This window comes from Drosophila bipectinata, chromosome 2L (genome assembly GCF_030179905.1).
Source record: "Drosophila bipectinata strain 14024-0381.07 chromosome 2L, DbipHiC1v2, whole genome shotgun sequence".
In the NCBI taxonomy this organism is placed as follows: domain Eukaryota; kingdom Metazoa; phylum Arthropoda; class Insecta; order Diptera; family Drosophilidae; genus Drosophila; species Drosophila bipectinata.
Genome location: NC_091736.1, coordinates 2,111,663 through 2,126,257, shown reverse-complemented (window position 1 = coordinate 2,126,257; position 14,595 = coordinate 2,111,663). Strand labels below are relative to the sequence as shown.

Genomic DNA, 14,595 nt, shown 5'->3' with positions numbered 1-14,595 from the left:
TTGGCGCTTCGCTTTGGATTGGCTTTTTGTGTTGACTGAGCTTAATACTGTGACGTCAGGAAAGTCATTGAGTTATAGTTTAATAACCAACGTCTGGTCGAGCGGGTATGGTCTGGTCTGGGTCTGGGGGGCGAAACTATAGCAAACATTCTGCGGAGTCTGATTGAAAATCAAACAACTGATCGAGGAAGAGAATCCATCGGAACGTCACTGAGCCGAAGCTACATGAGCATAATATTAAGTTACAATTATGACGAGCGATTTCGATTCTGAGTCCGAATCCGAATCCGAATTCGAATCCGATTCTGAGCCGTTCAGTCAGCTACGATAAAGTCGCGAGATTAAAAAAGTCAAGTGACAACCAAGTGCGTCAATCGACGTGCAAAAAAAAGTAAAATAAAATATAAAAAAAAAAAATAAAAGCGAAACAACAGAGTGTCGGAGTACAAAAGTCCGTTGGATGGAACTGGCTGCATCGTTGGCTTCGGATGGCTTTTGTCTTTCTTTAATTCTTGGTTGGGTTCTCTTGGGACCTGGGACCTCTTTGTCTGTCTGCCCCGTTGCCACTGAGGCGTAAAGATGGCCCAAGCCCAAGCCCATGCCAGCTGCCCATCCTGCCTCTCTGACAGATCATCATCATCAAATCCCCGATCGTGACAAAGAAATTTCACGCAAACATTGCGTTTGACGTCAAGCCTACGAAGATGATCACCGCCCAGCGGAGCCTGCGGAGTCGGGAATCGGGGCTGGGCATTTCTGCGGTAAAGTTGGGGGACGTCTGATTATTCACTCAAGTGGGAAGTGCCATTTGAATCGCGATTCGCGTTGCGAGGAGTCGATAATTTTCCTTAATTGAAGTGCTGCCCCAGCAATGTAATGCAGGCCAGGAACGGACTTTTATTTATAAAAAAAAGGGGGTACAGCTCATCTTTTTTTTTGCTTATGGAAACACTTTTTCTTTTTTAATTACACCAACAAACGTATATCACAGTCTTAACAATATATCTACAAAGATATTACTTTCTAGGGCTTAATTGCTTTTTAGAACTTTCATAACAGAAAGTCTGTCGAAAGGGTGTTTAAAAAAGATAACGTATATCTAAGAGATAGATATTTCATTATAAGTTATGTAAAGAAATGGTTGCATTATTTTAGAGTTTTAACTTAATTTATTTGCCCTAATTTGACCATCCCCAAAGCTTGATTCTAGTTATGAAAACTCCCTAAGTTGCCAATATACTACGCCCCTGATTTGTATTGATATTTTTTGTACTTATTTTCATTATGTGAACGAATGTCTGGTTGTGCGACTTACTTTTAATTACTCCTGTTGCACCAGAATAGTAGTTATCGTTCGGATTGATGGCTTGCCGGAAAATGGGAAGTGGCTCGTGTCTTGGTCACGTGCTCTGGCCGGGAGAAACTATTGTTACTCATACGCCACGTTGCCCCCTACTCCCGGCTGCCTGCAGACGCAGACGCTAGGTTCAACGCATTTGGAGACACTTTCAGAAGTCATTACCATGCTGGGCTTTGCATTACAATGACGGGTGTAGTCCGTTGTCCGCTGACGTCGTTGCCATGTGAATCCGATGGATTGGGGTCGGGGCCTTCTGGGGTGGAGGAGACTGAAACCGAATCTGAAACTGCAACTCGAACTCGGGGTCTGTATGTCACTCAAACTCGGACTGACGTACGCATCACGACGATGGCCGCCAGATGTGGGAATTGGGCATTGGGAACTGGGATTGGATGAATCTGCCGCGTTCCAAAAAAAAGAAGAGTGGAATAATATGCGCATATAGCCATGAATATATGCGTCCCTCGGCCGATGGCCATGAACTCGATGGTTCTGCAGAGAATTGGCGCAGCTCCGGCGACAGTTTGCATAATCCCCGATCCCAAGACGTTGCGCAGTTGGACGAATTAGCATTGCAGATGTCTTCGGGAATTTCGCTGAAGTTCATCAACAGCTTCTCAGATAAAACAGAAGTACGACTGCGGTTCATTGTCTGACCTTAGATGGCGCCATAGAATCGCGCTATCAGCCGCCATCAATCTGGCCATCAGTGCGGACTGTCTGGACTCCTAAGATCATTCTTTTGCGCACTTTCCAAACGCAGATCGGATGTTTACTTGTCTAGGATTTCTTGAGTATTCCCGGTTCTAATGTATTCGCTTTCAGTTGTTTTCCCTTTCTTTGCAATGTTTCCCCTTTCTAGAAGTAAACAATTGTCGCAGCACTTGGCCGAGCCCTCGAGAATAGAAATGTCACCGAATGACGATTCCACCGCCCATTTGGGATTCCATGTTTACTATATGGCGTTACGGATTAATCTTAAAATGGGTTCGGCGAATCATCGTGACATTACAATCGAACCATCTGACGTATTTGAAAATGGGGTTGGGGTTTTCACAATTTATTGTTTATATTTAATAAACTAAAATGTACTAAGATTTCAATATTTTATTTGTTTATTTAGTAATATTGAACCGGAAATATCGCAATAATATCCAAAAAATTCCAGATTTTTCCTAAAAGCCATATTCCCATTCGTATTCCCCAAAGATTTTCCTCCCGTTAATGGAACTTTGTTTTTCTTATTAATATAGGAGTGATTGCGGAAACTTCCAGTAGTTTTTTTTATTGATATTCCCACTCGTGTTCCCATAGGAAGGAGTAAAAAATCCTCAATGAATTATTGTGATTCATACATTTTTAACAGGAAGTGTCGCAATTAAGTTCATACCCTTTTGTTTATTTATTTTCGAGATCTTCTGATAAGCTTAGAAACCCCTCAATTACTAATAAGGCTTCCAGCTTGTTCTTGAAATATCCAGTAGGCCAATTTTAATATTCCCACCAGTATTCCCAAAGGGCTTTTAGGTCCGTCATTGGTGAGGTTTGTTTTTCGAAAAAATGATTACCAAAATGCGACCAGAAACCCTGGCTTCCCCAAATGGCGTATAATGCGTATTATTTCTCTTAAAGATCTTGCCAATTTAGAAGTATTTATGATAAGTTCAATGACCTCCCTCTATAGTAGGAAATATGAAGGAAATATCCATTGTGTTCGGTAGCAGTTCCAAAGGGTTTTAAGACCATCAATGGAGCTTTGTTCCTCAAAAGTAAACCGGAAACAGCGCCCTACCTTTGAAAATATATACCCAATTGCCATATTTTGCGACTATTGCTCTTCAAAAGCATAATATAGGTATATACATACATGTATATATATTTTTTCAGAATCGTGTCAATAATGGAGTATTTATGATAAGCATAAAATAATTATATGTTTTCCAGTAAGTTCCTAAAAAATATCCATCAGGCTAATTTTGATATCCCCACTCGTATTCCCCAACGGTTTTCGGCCCGTCAATGGAGCTTTGCGCTCTCTGGGAAATGGGGAGCTCTCTGGTGGATTGGAGAACGGAAAAACGTAGCTCTTCGGGCACTCGGATCCGCTCCGACCGAGTACCCGACCGAGTTTGGGATCGGCCGGCGGCGATCGGCGATCACAAAACCTGGTGCCATATGGCGAAACCAGTTAGTCGCCTCCCAGAGCAGCCAGCGAACGCAACTCGCTTCGATTGATTCAAAGCTCGATTCGCCGCGATCGTCAGTGCTATTAAACACACAGTGGCAATAGCAAAAGTAAAAGATAAAGATAAAATAATAAAAGTAATATAAAGGCCGAGCGAGAAGGCTGTGAAAAAAACAAAGCACATTCAGTTAAAGATTACAGAGTTCCCATGCCAAAGCCGAGTGCAAGTGAAGTGAAACGAGAACGCAGTTGAATAGGAAATATATTGAGATATCAGAATGCAAATGTGCCGAGCATAGAATCGCAAAGCGTGAAATTAAAACTAAAATTAAAAAACAACACTCGCAACAAGTTGGAGATTGAGAAAGAGGGCTAGACAGTAGACACTTCAAGTGGAAACCAAGTTCCGAATGACTATGACTTCAACGGTGCTACAGCGGCCAGTCCAAGCCAAGTCAGAGAGACACCACCACCAGACTGGAGCCAGCTCCAAGCCCACCAAGGCAGCCAACTCGACGAGAAGCAGCCGCTCCACGATGGCCTGGTCGAATGAGAAACTGCGCTTCTCCTGCATCGACAACATTGGCCTGAAACAGCTATGGAAACTGATTGCCCTGGACACGACCACTAGTGCCTCCTCCAAGCAGCGGAGTGCAATGGTACTGGAACTGGAGCAACAGCAGCAGCAGCAACAGCAACAACCATCGATCGGTGGCAACAACAATAATAATAACGAGGTAAGTAACCGACAAAAAGAAAGCGTTGTAAGAGGCAAACAAAAACCGACCAAAAAAAAAAACAACCAACGAAAGTGACGTCAATGAGGATTGGTGGGGCAACGCGTTCATATCCGCATAGAAAGCCACCGAAGCAGAGAAAGTGACCAAAAAGAGCTGTGTGTAAACTCTGTTTCCAGGCCTTGGTATGACGTCTGTTTGTTGTTGAAACAACTGTGGGTAATAACCAACCAACCAACAAGGCAACAGGGCAACCCACCCAAAAGCCCAACCACCCAGTCACCCCCAGAGTTATGCGAAATGCAAACAAAGTGTGGGATCTGAATCTCCCCGGCTTGGTTCAGAAAATTCCAATAGTCCACGTAACGCCAATTTGCATACTATAGTCAGTCAGTCAGTCCGTCACTCTGCGCTAATTAAAGACAAGCAACCAGACCCGTAACCGAAGCCGGACACGGCTGGTTATGACAGCGTCCAGCGGACACAGAGCACATCTCTCATCTTCAAGACTCGGAGATGCGGAGTCCACTGGCGGCGGCGAAGGCGTCACATGTCCGCCAGTGGACAATCGAATCGATTCATTTCATTGCGTTTCATTAAAGACAATTGATTCGTTGACAAAGGAAGGCGACTTTCCTTTTTCCACTCAGCTAGCCCCAAAAAATGAAACCTTTTATGGTCCAGGGTTTGTTGACTCTTCTCCCGAGAGCTTGCTTTATTTCTTTCAGTGTATCGACACCGAGCACTCTTGAGGCTTTCAAGTGTCAAGTGCAGCAGCCCACACATATAGTTTTATTTGAATTTTGTTGGCCTCAATCATTATCGGTTAATTTCTGGCATTTGAAGAGCTTAGATCAAGGCCTAGAGCGAAGGTTAGAAGCCCGCAGATCGGACTAGTTTCTAGGTTGAGCCGCGGTTATTCCCCTAATCTTCTCGACTTGGTTGGTGTCGCCGATTTTTTAATTGGACTTAGTCACATGTCGGACAGGTGAATGCCAAACTTTCGCGTTGTGATTCACGTGGAGTTTCGTGTAAGCCCGATGAATGCATTAAAGGGAAAGACGTTATTCATATTGACGCATGTCGGTCTAGACGGGATCCGGTTCTCCAGACCACCGTTACTCATGAACTGCGACTTAGATTGATGGTTCTGACCGAAGAGAGTGTGAAAATTCGAAACCTAATCTCTAGTTCTTCGATAGTTGGTGCCTCCGGGCACGGATCTAATCCTACTCTGGTGGCTGGATGGCTCGGGTATTGCGTTATACGCTTTTTTTTATCATTTAAGCCAACTGGTTTGGTTGAGCCACCCCTTCACCCTTCCTCTTCAGCCACCCCATCTCCGCGCCCTGCTGGTCATCCCCCCCAAGTTGGCCGGATTGACGTCAATGCAAATATTAATACTCTGGGAGTCCGATCCGATCCAATCCGATTCGATCCAATCTGAGACCAATCGATATATCGATTGGACGGTCCCTGCCGGCTCGTTAGTAGTCTGGGCCAACCTGGAGTCTTGGGGCATCGTCTCAAGATCGTGTCTTGATGTCAGGGTTGTGTTCTACAAAAATGCATCGAAGGCTGCCGGTGCAACTGTGGCTGCCACCTGAGTCACCGCCCACGGAGCGGCGATCCCGGGTGTGGAGAACCAGTTTCTGGGGCAGGTTCTACCACCAGCCACCACCAGGTTCAGGGCCAAGAACTCCAGCCCTCCTCCAGGCCCTTTTGGGGTGGACCTCAACACTGTGTGGTGTAGGCTTCTCGGGGAGGCCCAAAAGTTTGTCAGCTTGATTTTGTTAAATTAACAACTCGACTCAAAAAATAAATAGCGACTTGACGTCACGCGCATAAATTGATTGAGGCAAAGGTTTTCGACTTTTTTTTTTTTAATTTTTAAATTTTTTTTTCGCCTTTTTTGTGTATGTTTTAATTTTTGTTGCTGTTGCTATCGTTTCTGTTTCTGTTTCTGGCGGTTAACACGTTCGTCCGGGGGCTATAGAAAATGTTAAGTAGTCATAAATAAACACTACTAAACTGTGAGCTTAGTTAAACATCAGAATCGGAATCGGAATGGCGAAGCGAGGCGAGATCTAAAAATAACGCTATGGCCGAAAACGCGGCCAAAACGCCACCAAATCACAGCCCCCAAAAATCGCACTGAGATCACAGGTTCGAATCACAAAGCCGAGCTTGAACCTCGACTTGCAGCCAGAACCGCTCAAGCGAAAAGTGCTGTAATTTTTTTTTTCTGCCCATTTGCCTGCCCAGATGTGACAGTTAAAGTTAATTATTGTTTTGCACAGTTTGCAGTTTTTGTTTTGCATCTGACATCTGTCACAAGTGCTTTTCCGCTGAAGTTGAGGTTTTCCCTGGCCGATTTCCCGATGACATGAGTGCCCTTTCTAGATGGCCGCATCCCAGATCGGTGAGATAATTAAGGTAACTGGGGACTGGACATAAAAGTTGAGTAACAGGGCGCCAAGAGTGTGGGTTCCCACTGGTCAGGGGGCCTGACGCAGTTGCTCTAATCCAAATTAAAGCCTAAATGCTAATTTTGCCAGGTGGTGTACGTGCAAAAATGTACAAATATATCGGCTATTGAGTGGGTTTTAGCTCGGCTCCGATACGAATCTGTAGTAAAATGCAGTTGTAAAACGAGCTTCAGTCAATGAATAAAAAACCTGCTGACGTCGACACCGATTAGGCACCCCGATCCAGCTCCCCGATCGTTGCTATAATTAAACCTCCGTTAACTCTGTAATGTGTAACTCTCGTTAAAGGTCAGAGCTGACGACACGAGATCCCCACCTCGAATCTTGGTTAGAGCCATCTAATCGATTCTGACATCTTATTAGCTTGTTAATTAAAACATAATCTCGTCTCTTTGGCGGTTTATGGTAATTCGATCATGGAAGGTTCATAAATTATGCTGCCATGCTGGTATTAGAATAGTTTAGGGTTCTAAAATTAGTAGGCCTACTAGGCCTTTCTTGCTTATCTTGAGATTATGCGGCAAACCATATCGGTGGGGATTTTAAGTTAATCCTCTGTTTTCGCGCCCGCAAATCAAACAGTACGATAAGACCCCCAATGATCGCGCCATACAGCGCCCCATTGATAAGGAGCTGTGACCCTGGCAGCGGGTGTTCACTGTGGGAGCTCCCCCTTTGCCGTCGCCTGACGAATTTGTGCCACATATGCAAATTTGCTCAATTTGCTCACGGCTTACGTAAAGATCACAATCGCTGCGATGTTATTAACCCAAGATTAGGGCCAGGACCCGGGAGCAGCGGTGTGTGGCAACCGTTGCGAAAAGCCGCAACGTTATCTGGGCAGTTAAGATACGATAATAGTGGCAAGATAAGACACGGGCACGGACACGGGCACAAGCGCAAAAACAAGAGCAGAATCAGAGCGTCAAACCGTATAAAGATGCGGGGCATAAACGGGTTTCGAGGCATTTACCTTAATTAGTTAATTAATCAAAGCGGTGCCAGGTGAGGTGGTGCGGGTTGGTTGATCGGTTGATCGGTGGTGGGGTGTTCGATCGCTCCTTCTACGATGACAGATCGTTATTTGTTATGGCCACGATGGTTATGGCTCAATTCGTATAGGCAGGCCTGCGACAAACAAACAAGCGCGGCTAACGAAAACAAACGCCAACTTTGCATACTAAGTGCCTCATTAGGGACACGGCAATATCGGTTGGATCGGTCGTAAACCACACACGACGTCTCCGATCGAGGTCCGATTAGAATTTTCAAAATGCCGTTCCGAAATGCATTCGAATTCTGATTGTATAATGAATTAACACCTAAATGACTCACTGTTGGACTAGCCATATTCAAATAACTCAAAAAACAAACGGGGAAATTCGCAGTTTCGGATCTAAAGTTTGTTTTTGGCAGCAAACTAATTATCTGATTGTGTAAACCAAGTTAACTAAATATCTGAATTTCCTTATTTGCAGCGGATTCCCTACGAGAACTGCGACAACTTGGCCGACTATTTGAGCCTCCAAAGAGCGGCACAGGCCCAACAGCACATCCAGTCCCAGGCCCCAGCCCAGATGTCACTGCTCAAGTTCTTGGCCATTGTAAGTACCCGTTGTTTACAGCCCTGTCATTTGCGAAGAAAACTTTCCAGCCCGAAGCTCTGCGACAAAAAAATAAGGGACTTCCTGCTTAAAGCCTCGGACAATGTGCGAATGCTTGGCCTGGCGGGTTGCCTGCATAAATTTCGCGTTTACGAGGCTGGGGCGTGGCAGTCAAGCATTCGCGCAAATAAAATTTGTTTCATTATTTATAATCGCCAGCAGGCAATAATGCTTCGGGCTTCGGAATACATTCCCAGCAGCGATATCGCCCTCATATCAACCCCTTACTGAGCTATCTTCTTTTCTTTTTGCTTGCAGAATGCTCTCGAACTGAGTGCCCCAGCCACGCCACATCTTCTCCAGCACCAGCAGACCCAAAATCAGGGCAAGCCCCAGGGCTGGATGCAGCTTTCCGGTCACCCAGAAAGGTAAGGGTTTCTTTGGCAACAAAATAGTCATAAACTGGAATCTAACTTTTTTATTTTTATTGCAGCATTGTGCCGACATCCACGGGTATTGTGCGGAAACGCATCGCCGGTGTCGAGGACAGCGAAGTGCGTGCCTACAGACTCATCTGCCAGGAGCCGCAGACGGCTCAGATAGTGCCCGCCTACTTTGGGATGCGGGAGCTGCAGGGACAGCACTACATCGAGCTGCAGGATCTGCTTTCCGGCTATCGGGATCCGTGCGTGATGGACATCAAGATGGGCTGTCGCACTTTCCTTGAGTCGGAGGTGAGCAACGCCACCCTGCGACCGGATCTCTACCAGAAAATGATCGCCGTGGACCCAGCAGCTCCCACGGAGGCGGAGCACGAGGCGCAGGCCATCACCAAGCTGCGCTACATGACCTTCCGAGAGTCCCTATCCTCCTCCCAGTCCAAGGGCTTCCGCATCGAGGCCCTGCGCCTGCGCGGACGGTCCCCTGTCAAGGATCTGAAGACCTGCCGCAGCAGCGAGCAGATTGCCCAGACCATCGAGCAGTTCCTGGCCGCCCGGCGATCCGTGCAGAAGGAGTTGCTGAAGCGACTGAAGCACATGCGCCTGGTCATCGAGCAGTCCGCCTTCTTTGCCCGCCACGAGATCGTTGGCTCCAGCATTTTCATCGTCTATGACGATGACCGAGTGGGAGTTTGGCTGATCGACTTCGCCAAGAGCAGGGAGCTGCCGACCCAGGTGAGGGTGGACCACCGCAGCTCCTGGACGCCGGGCAACCGGGAGGAGGGCCTTCTTAAAGGCATGGACGAGCTTATCCACGCCTTCGAGGATGTCTACGCCCGCAGCGGCAGCCACCGCGGCTGCCTCAAGATCTAGGGCACTGCAGCTGGATCTGCACCACAAGACTGATCATCGAGCTCCATTTGTACAGATAGAAAAATCAGAAAAGATTGAAGAAAAGCATTCATCGCATTGCCCGGGGAGTGCCCCATCCTATGTTACCTAGTATTTTCCATATTGGAAAACGTATAAGACTAGCTGGAGGAGAAGAGAACGATTAGTATTGATCACCAAGCAGCATTTGTTTGATTGAAACAGGTCTAAAATAAGTATTTGTAAAATGAAAAACAATCTCTGAATCTAAACGCAAAATATAAATACATATATGAAGATAAATAAATATTTGGTTTTAATTAACATGTCTTTATAGATGTTAGTCACATTGCTTTAATTTGATAAACACAAAATAAATAAATAAATATTGGCTTTAATTACGACTTTTAACACATTCTAATCCACACAAAAATTCGAATTTCCCGCTGCCTTAAAAAGTGTTGGAAAGTTTTTTAAAATACTAAGTGTTGGCCTTGGTTGTCCAGTACTGAAATAGTAGTAGTTTCTTCGAAAAGTAGTAGCAAATAGTAGTAGATTTGGCAAACATATCGATAAATGAACAACAATCAGCTGTTATTATGTTTCCGAAGAATAAGCTGAACGAGGGTCACTGTTTACACATTTTTACGCCAATTCCGGAATGAATACCATTAGACCATGTGGCTGCAAGGGAGTACGCACCTGTTTGAGCTGCGAGGAGGACTTCCAAATAGCCAAGCCCTCACTCCAGGAACAATTCCGGCAGCTTGAGGCCTGGACGTACTGCGTGCATTGTGAACTCTTCCAACCCGGCTGGGATACGGACAAGGGACAGGAGTCCCACAGCAGTCACGATCAAGAAAATGGCCTACCCCTTTCAGGCATCCTGGTCCAGGAAAAGTTCATCAGTGTGGAGGAGGGCGCACAACTTTTAAAGGATCTGGATGACTTGCCCTGGGACATATCGCAAAGCGGACGCCGGAAACAAAACTTCGGGCCCAAGACAAACTTTAAGAAGCGCAAGCTTCAGGTGGGAAACTTTGCCGGGTTCCCTCGCACCACGGAGTACGTGCAGCGACGCTTAAATGACGTTCCCCTGCTACGTGGCTTCCAAACCATCGAGCAGTGCTCCTTGGAGTACGACCCAAGCAAAGGAGCTAGTATAGATCCGCACGTGGACGATTGTTGGATCTGGGGTGAGCGCGTGGTCACTGTCAACTGCCTTGGCGATGCAGTGCTGACCCTGACACCCTACGAACCCCAGCAGGCTGGGAAGTACAATCTGGATCTGGTAGATGAGTATCAGAACGAGCTGCTGGCTCCGCTGCTTGAGGAAGAGGAACTGGTCAAGTACAAGGGAAAAGTCCTGAGGATTCCTATGCCCAAGTAAGCATATGGAGCATTTTTTGTATTATAGGAAATACATCCTCTCTTTCTTCCTTTTAGCCTCTCCCTGATAGTCTTGTATGGGCCGGCAAGGTATCAATTCGAACATTCTGTTCTCCGAGAGGATGTCGAGGAGCGACGTGTCTGCATAGCCTACAGAGAATTCACTCCCATGTACATCAACGGTAAAGATCGCGCAAAAGGCGAACCTGTGACGGAAAAGTCGCAGATATTTTGGGAAGTTAAATAAAAGGTGTAACTCATGTTTAAAAGTAGTATCTCTTTTTATTGAGGACGAGGGTTGTCCTTGTCAGCGGAGGCCGGTCTGTAGTCTAAGAGAGCCACCTGGGCGGGCAGTTGGACACCGTGCACCCTCTTTAGGTGAGCTCGAAGGTTACTGCTGGTACTAAAGCTGTTGCTGCACACGACGCACTGATGGTCAGAGTGGTTGCTCCTTATATGCTCGTTGAGATCACGCACCTTGGCAAAGGCCATGGTGCAATACTTGCATACGTGCGAGCTGCGCACATGCGTCTTCAGGTACTGGGGGGAGGCGTAGGCCAAAGGGCAATACTGACACTTGTAGACCGCCTGGCTGCCACTTGGCTCCACGTCGAGCAACCGATTGGCCTCGTTGTATTCGTCTAGGTTGTAGTGTTTCAACTCCACGGCAGCGTAGTCCACGGTGCGCATTTCATAGGTTGTGGCCTCCTGCTGCTGGTTGGAGTAGTCAGAGCCCAGCTCCACCTGGGTGGTTGTGGAGGGCAGAAACTCGGACACAATCAACGAATCGTGGTTGGCCAAGCCCTGTGAGGGTTTCTGCTCCAACTCCCTGTTCTCCTCCTCTGGTTCCAGTACAATTAAATCCTGGGCGTCAAACTCCTGGAGGGTATCTTCCTCCTCGGTAGCTTGTAGCTCCTCCTGCTCTGGACATTCTAGTTCCTTTTGTGCTTCATGGTAGAGTTTCAGCAACTGCTGATTTGCAGTCCTGAGTTTCCGGAAAAAGGCATATTGCTGAAGGCATTCATCCAGGCATGCATTGCAAATCATAGGCAACTTCTCCACCACATCCAACATTAATTTCTGTCAAAAATGAACATTAAAAACTTATCTTCAGTTGTAATTTTGGACCTACCTCGCCGTAAATGGCATGCAGCAGCTGGAGTATTGTGAGTTCTGGACAGGCGCTGGCCCGGTGCTCCGTGATGTCCACCAGGGCATTGTCCACAAAGCAGAGGCGACACAATTTACGCAAGTCCATTAATGTTTTAAAACAGAATTCAAAGTTTTTAGCATTTTAAGTAGAGATGATAAAAAAGAAGTAGTATTGCAGTACTATTACAGTATTATATCGATAGTCTTATCGATAAAAAGATGGCGGGAAAATTTTGAATTTACCATTGATAACAGTATATATTTTGTTTTTTCCTTGACCTTTATATTTAAAAGAAATAAAAACACCTTTTAATTTTTTCTCTTTTCAAAATAAATTTTATTCAGTTTTTTGTGTTTTTGTCGCAATCATGTCTCTTGGTTTTTAATATTAATTTGTTTATTAAGTAATTCATTTAATTCCTTTGTTTTTCACTTAAAATTAATTATTATCGTCAATGTGACGAAAGTTATTTGTCTGCCAATAATTCTTATCGACAACAGACTTTTTCTAATTCTTTTTTTTTTTATTTTTTGGTTTCTGGTTTAGCCGTTTGTTTTTTACATGCATACTTTGTGGGCAGAATTTAAGTTTTCTTTTTATTTTTTATTTTTGCGGCATTTGTCAGAATTTTTTGGTAACGGTTTAATAATTATGCAATTAGCTATTTAAATTGATTTGGTAGTTAGAGGAGTTTGGAGGGATACGGGTATGGGGTTGGATTTGTTTTAGTGTTTTGGTTTGGGCTTTGGATTTTGGCTGGGGGTTGGCTGATCGGGTGAAGATACGTGCTTAACATTTGCAGTTTATAGCCTACGTTTTGGTTGTTTCGTTAGTTAAATGCTAATTTTAAATATATATTTGCCTTGTTTAAAAAAGTGTCTCGAATCGGTTTTTGTTAATGCGCTATTTACTCTTGAACTCTGTTTAATTGCGCTGGCTGTGATCATGCGGAGTGGAATTGAAACGAAAATCGGAACTCTTCCGTTTGCTGATTTCTTTATTTTTTATTTTTTTTCTTCAAATACGAACAATTTGAATGCTTTCATGTCTGCCTATGTGTGAGTTATGCATGTGTGTGTCTGAGGGTATTTGTGTGCGTGTACCAACCATTTTGTAATTAGCTTTTTGCATTTCGCGATTGCGTGTAACTCTGATCAGAGGAAATTAGTAATTACTTGCAAAGTAAGTAAGTAGTAAGTAAGTAGTAGAGTTTTCAAATGAAAAAACATTTTTCTTTACTACAAGTTTTGGTTTTGCGGTAATTTCATTTTTAAATTCGTTTATCGTTTTTTTCATTTTTTTATTCATTATTTAATTTTATCGATTAGTTTTCGCCTCCCGGGTGCGGGGTTTCGCTTTAGTTGCCCTTTCCTAATGTAGGACGCTTAGTTTTTCGGGTCCTGCTGCGGATCACCTCTCATTTCATTTTAATTGCCTAGTTAATTCTATATTATTATTACTTGTATTATACATAATCTCGTACATGTAGAGTTCAATCTTTTAAAGAGTGTAGAAAATGGTTTGCTTTTTAAAATAGCTTCTTTTTATCAAAAAGACATCCATACACATATACATAGATCTAATTATGCGCCTAGCTGCTCAAAGATTAGCACTAAATTAATTATAAAAAAAATTAAATTTAAAATGCTCACACTTGTCTCCTCTACTATACCAACTCTCCAACATTCTGATTCGTAACACTTTCGACCTTCAATACGCTTGAACTCAAGACCTCAATTTCGATTTAAATCGGATACTGAATTTGCATTTTTTTAGGCTCGATAAACAACAACCTCATGGGGGACAGAGCAGTTTTCGGTAGGATTACGCATCGCTCTGGGCGTAAGTACATAAAAGTCGTCTCATATCAAATTTAAATGTAATTATAAATTTAAATTTATTAAAAATATAAATGTAAATGCAAATAAAACATATAAAGTGAGTGTATACACATATAACGCTTAGATCTGATCTGCAGTTCCTTCAGTTGATTCAGCACTCGATTGGGGTACCGGGTATCGGAATGTTCCTTCTGACAGCGGAAATGGCTTATAAGGAAGGGGGTGATCTGGTTTCCGTTAAGTAAACTTTCGTCTGGCTATCAAAATGGGCTTTTCTCACACAATTCTGTTAGAAATTCTTTTTGTCTGGGACAACACAAATGGGAGGGGTGGGGTGGTGGTCTTACAACATTTCGTTATATTTTTAGTTTTGTTTTTTGGGAAGACAGAGGAGTGCGATTAACTCGGCAGTGTTGCATATTCTTCGTAATTCGTCTCTAATCTGACTTTTCGTCAACATTTCGTCTTGGTAACAAGGAGGTAGGTTTTTCATTTTTATTTTTATTTTTGTTTTTTGGTTTTTTTTG

The 14,595-nt window shown here is 44.2% G+C and overlaps 3 protein-coding genes across 3 annotated transcripts; 2 read left to right on the top strand and 1 right to left on the bottom strand.

Moving 5' to 3' along the window:
• Positions 1–3,543: 3,543 nt before the first annotated feature.
• On the top strand, positions 3,544–9,992 carry IP3K1 (inositol-trisphosphate 3-kinase-like protein). Its single transcript, XM_017250266.3, has 4 exons — positions 3,544–4,282; positions 8,250–8,375; positions 8,694–8,803; positions 8,869–9,992. The coding sequence occupies exons 1-4, from the start codon at positions 3,956–3,958 to the stop codon at positions 9,686–9,688; spliced, it is 1,383 nt and encodes a 460-aa protein (XP_017105755.2). The 5' UTR covers positions 3,544–3,955; the 3' UTR covers positions 9,689–9,992.
• A 282-nt stretch (positions 9,993–10,274) lies between these two features.
• Positions 10,275–11,344, top strand: LOC108131104 (alpha-ketoglutarate-dependent dioxygenase alkB homolog 4). Its single transcript, XM_017249835.3, has 2 exons — positions 10,275–11,071; positions 11,132–11,344. Exons 1-2 carry the CDS (start codon positions 10,347–10,349, stop codon positions 11,319–11,321), a joined length of 915 nt encoding a protein of 304 aa, XP_017105324.2. The 5' UTR covers positions 10,275–10,346; the 3' UTR covers positions 11,322–11,344.
• On the bottom strand, positions 11,342–12,398 carry LOC108131103 (transcription factor E4F1). The gene is made up of 2 exons (XM_017249834.3): positions 12,207–12,398; positions 11,342–12,154 (listed from the first exon to the last, which is right to left on the bottom strand). Exons 1-2 carry the CDS (start codon positions 12,330–12,332, stop codon positions 11,357–11,359), a joined length of 924 nt encoding a protein of 307 aa, XP_017105323.2. The 5' UTR covers positions 12,333–12,398; the 3' UTR covers positions 11,342–11,356.
• Positions 12,399–14,595: the final 2,197 nt, after the last annotated feature.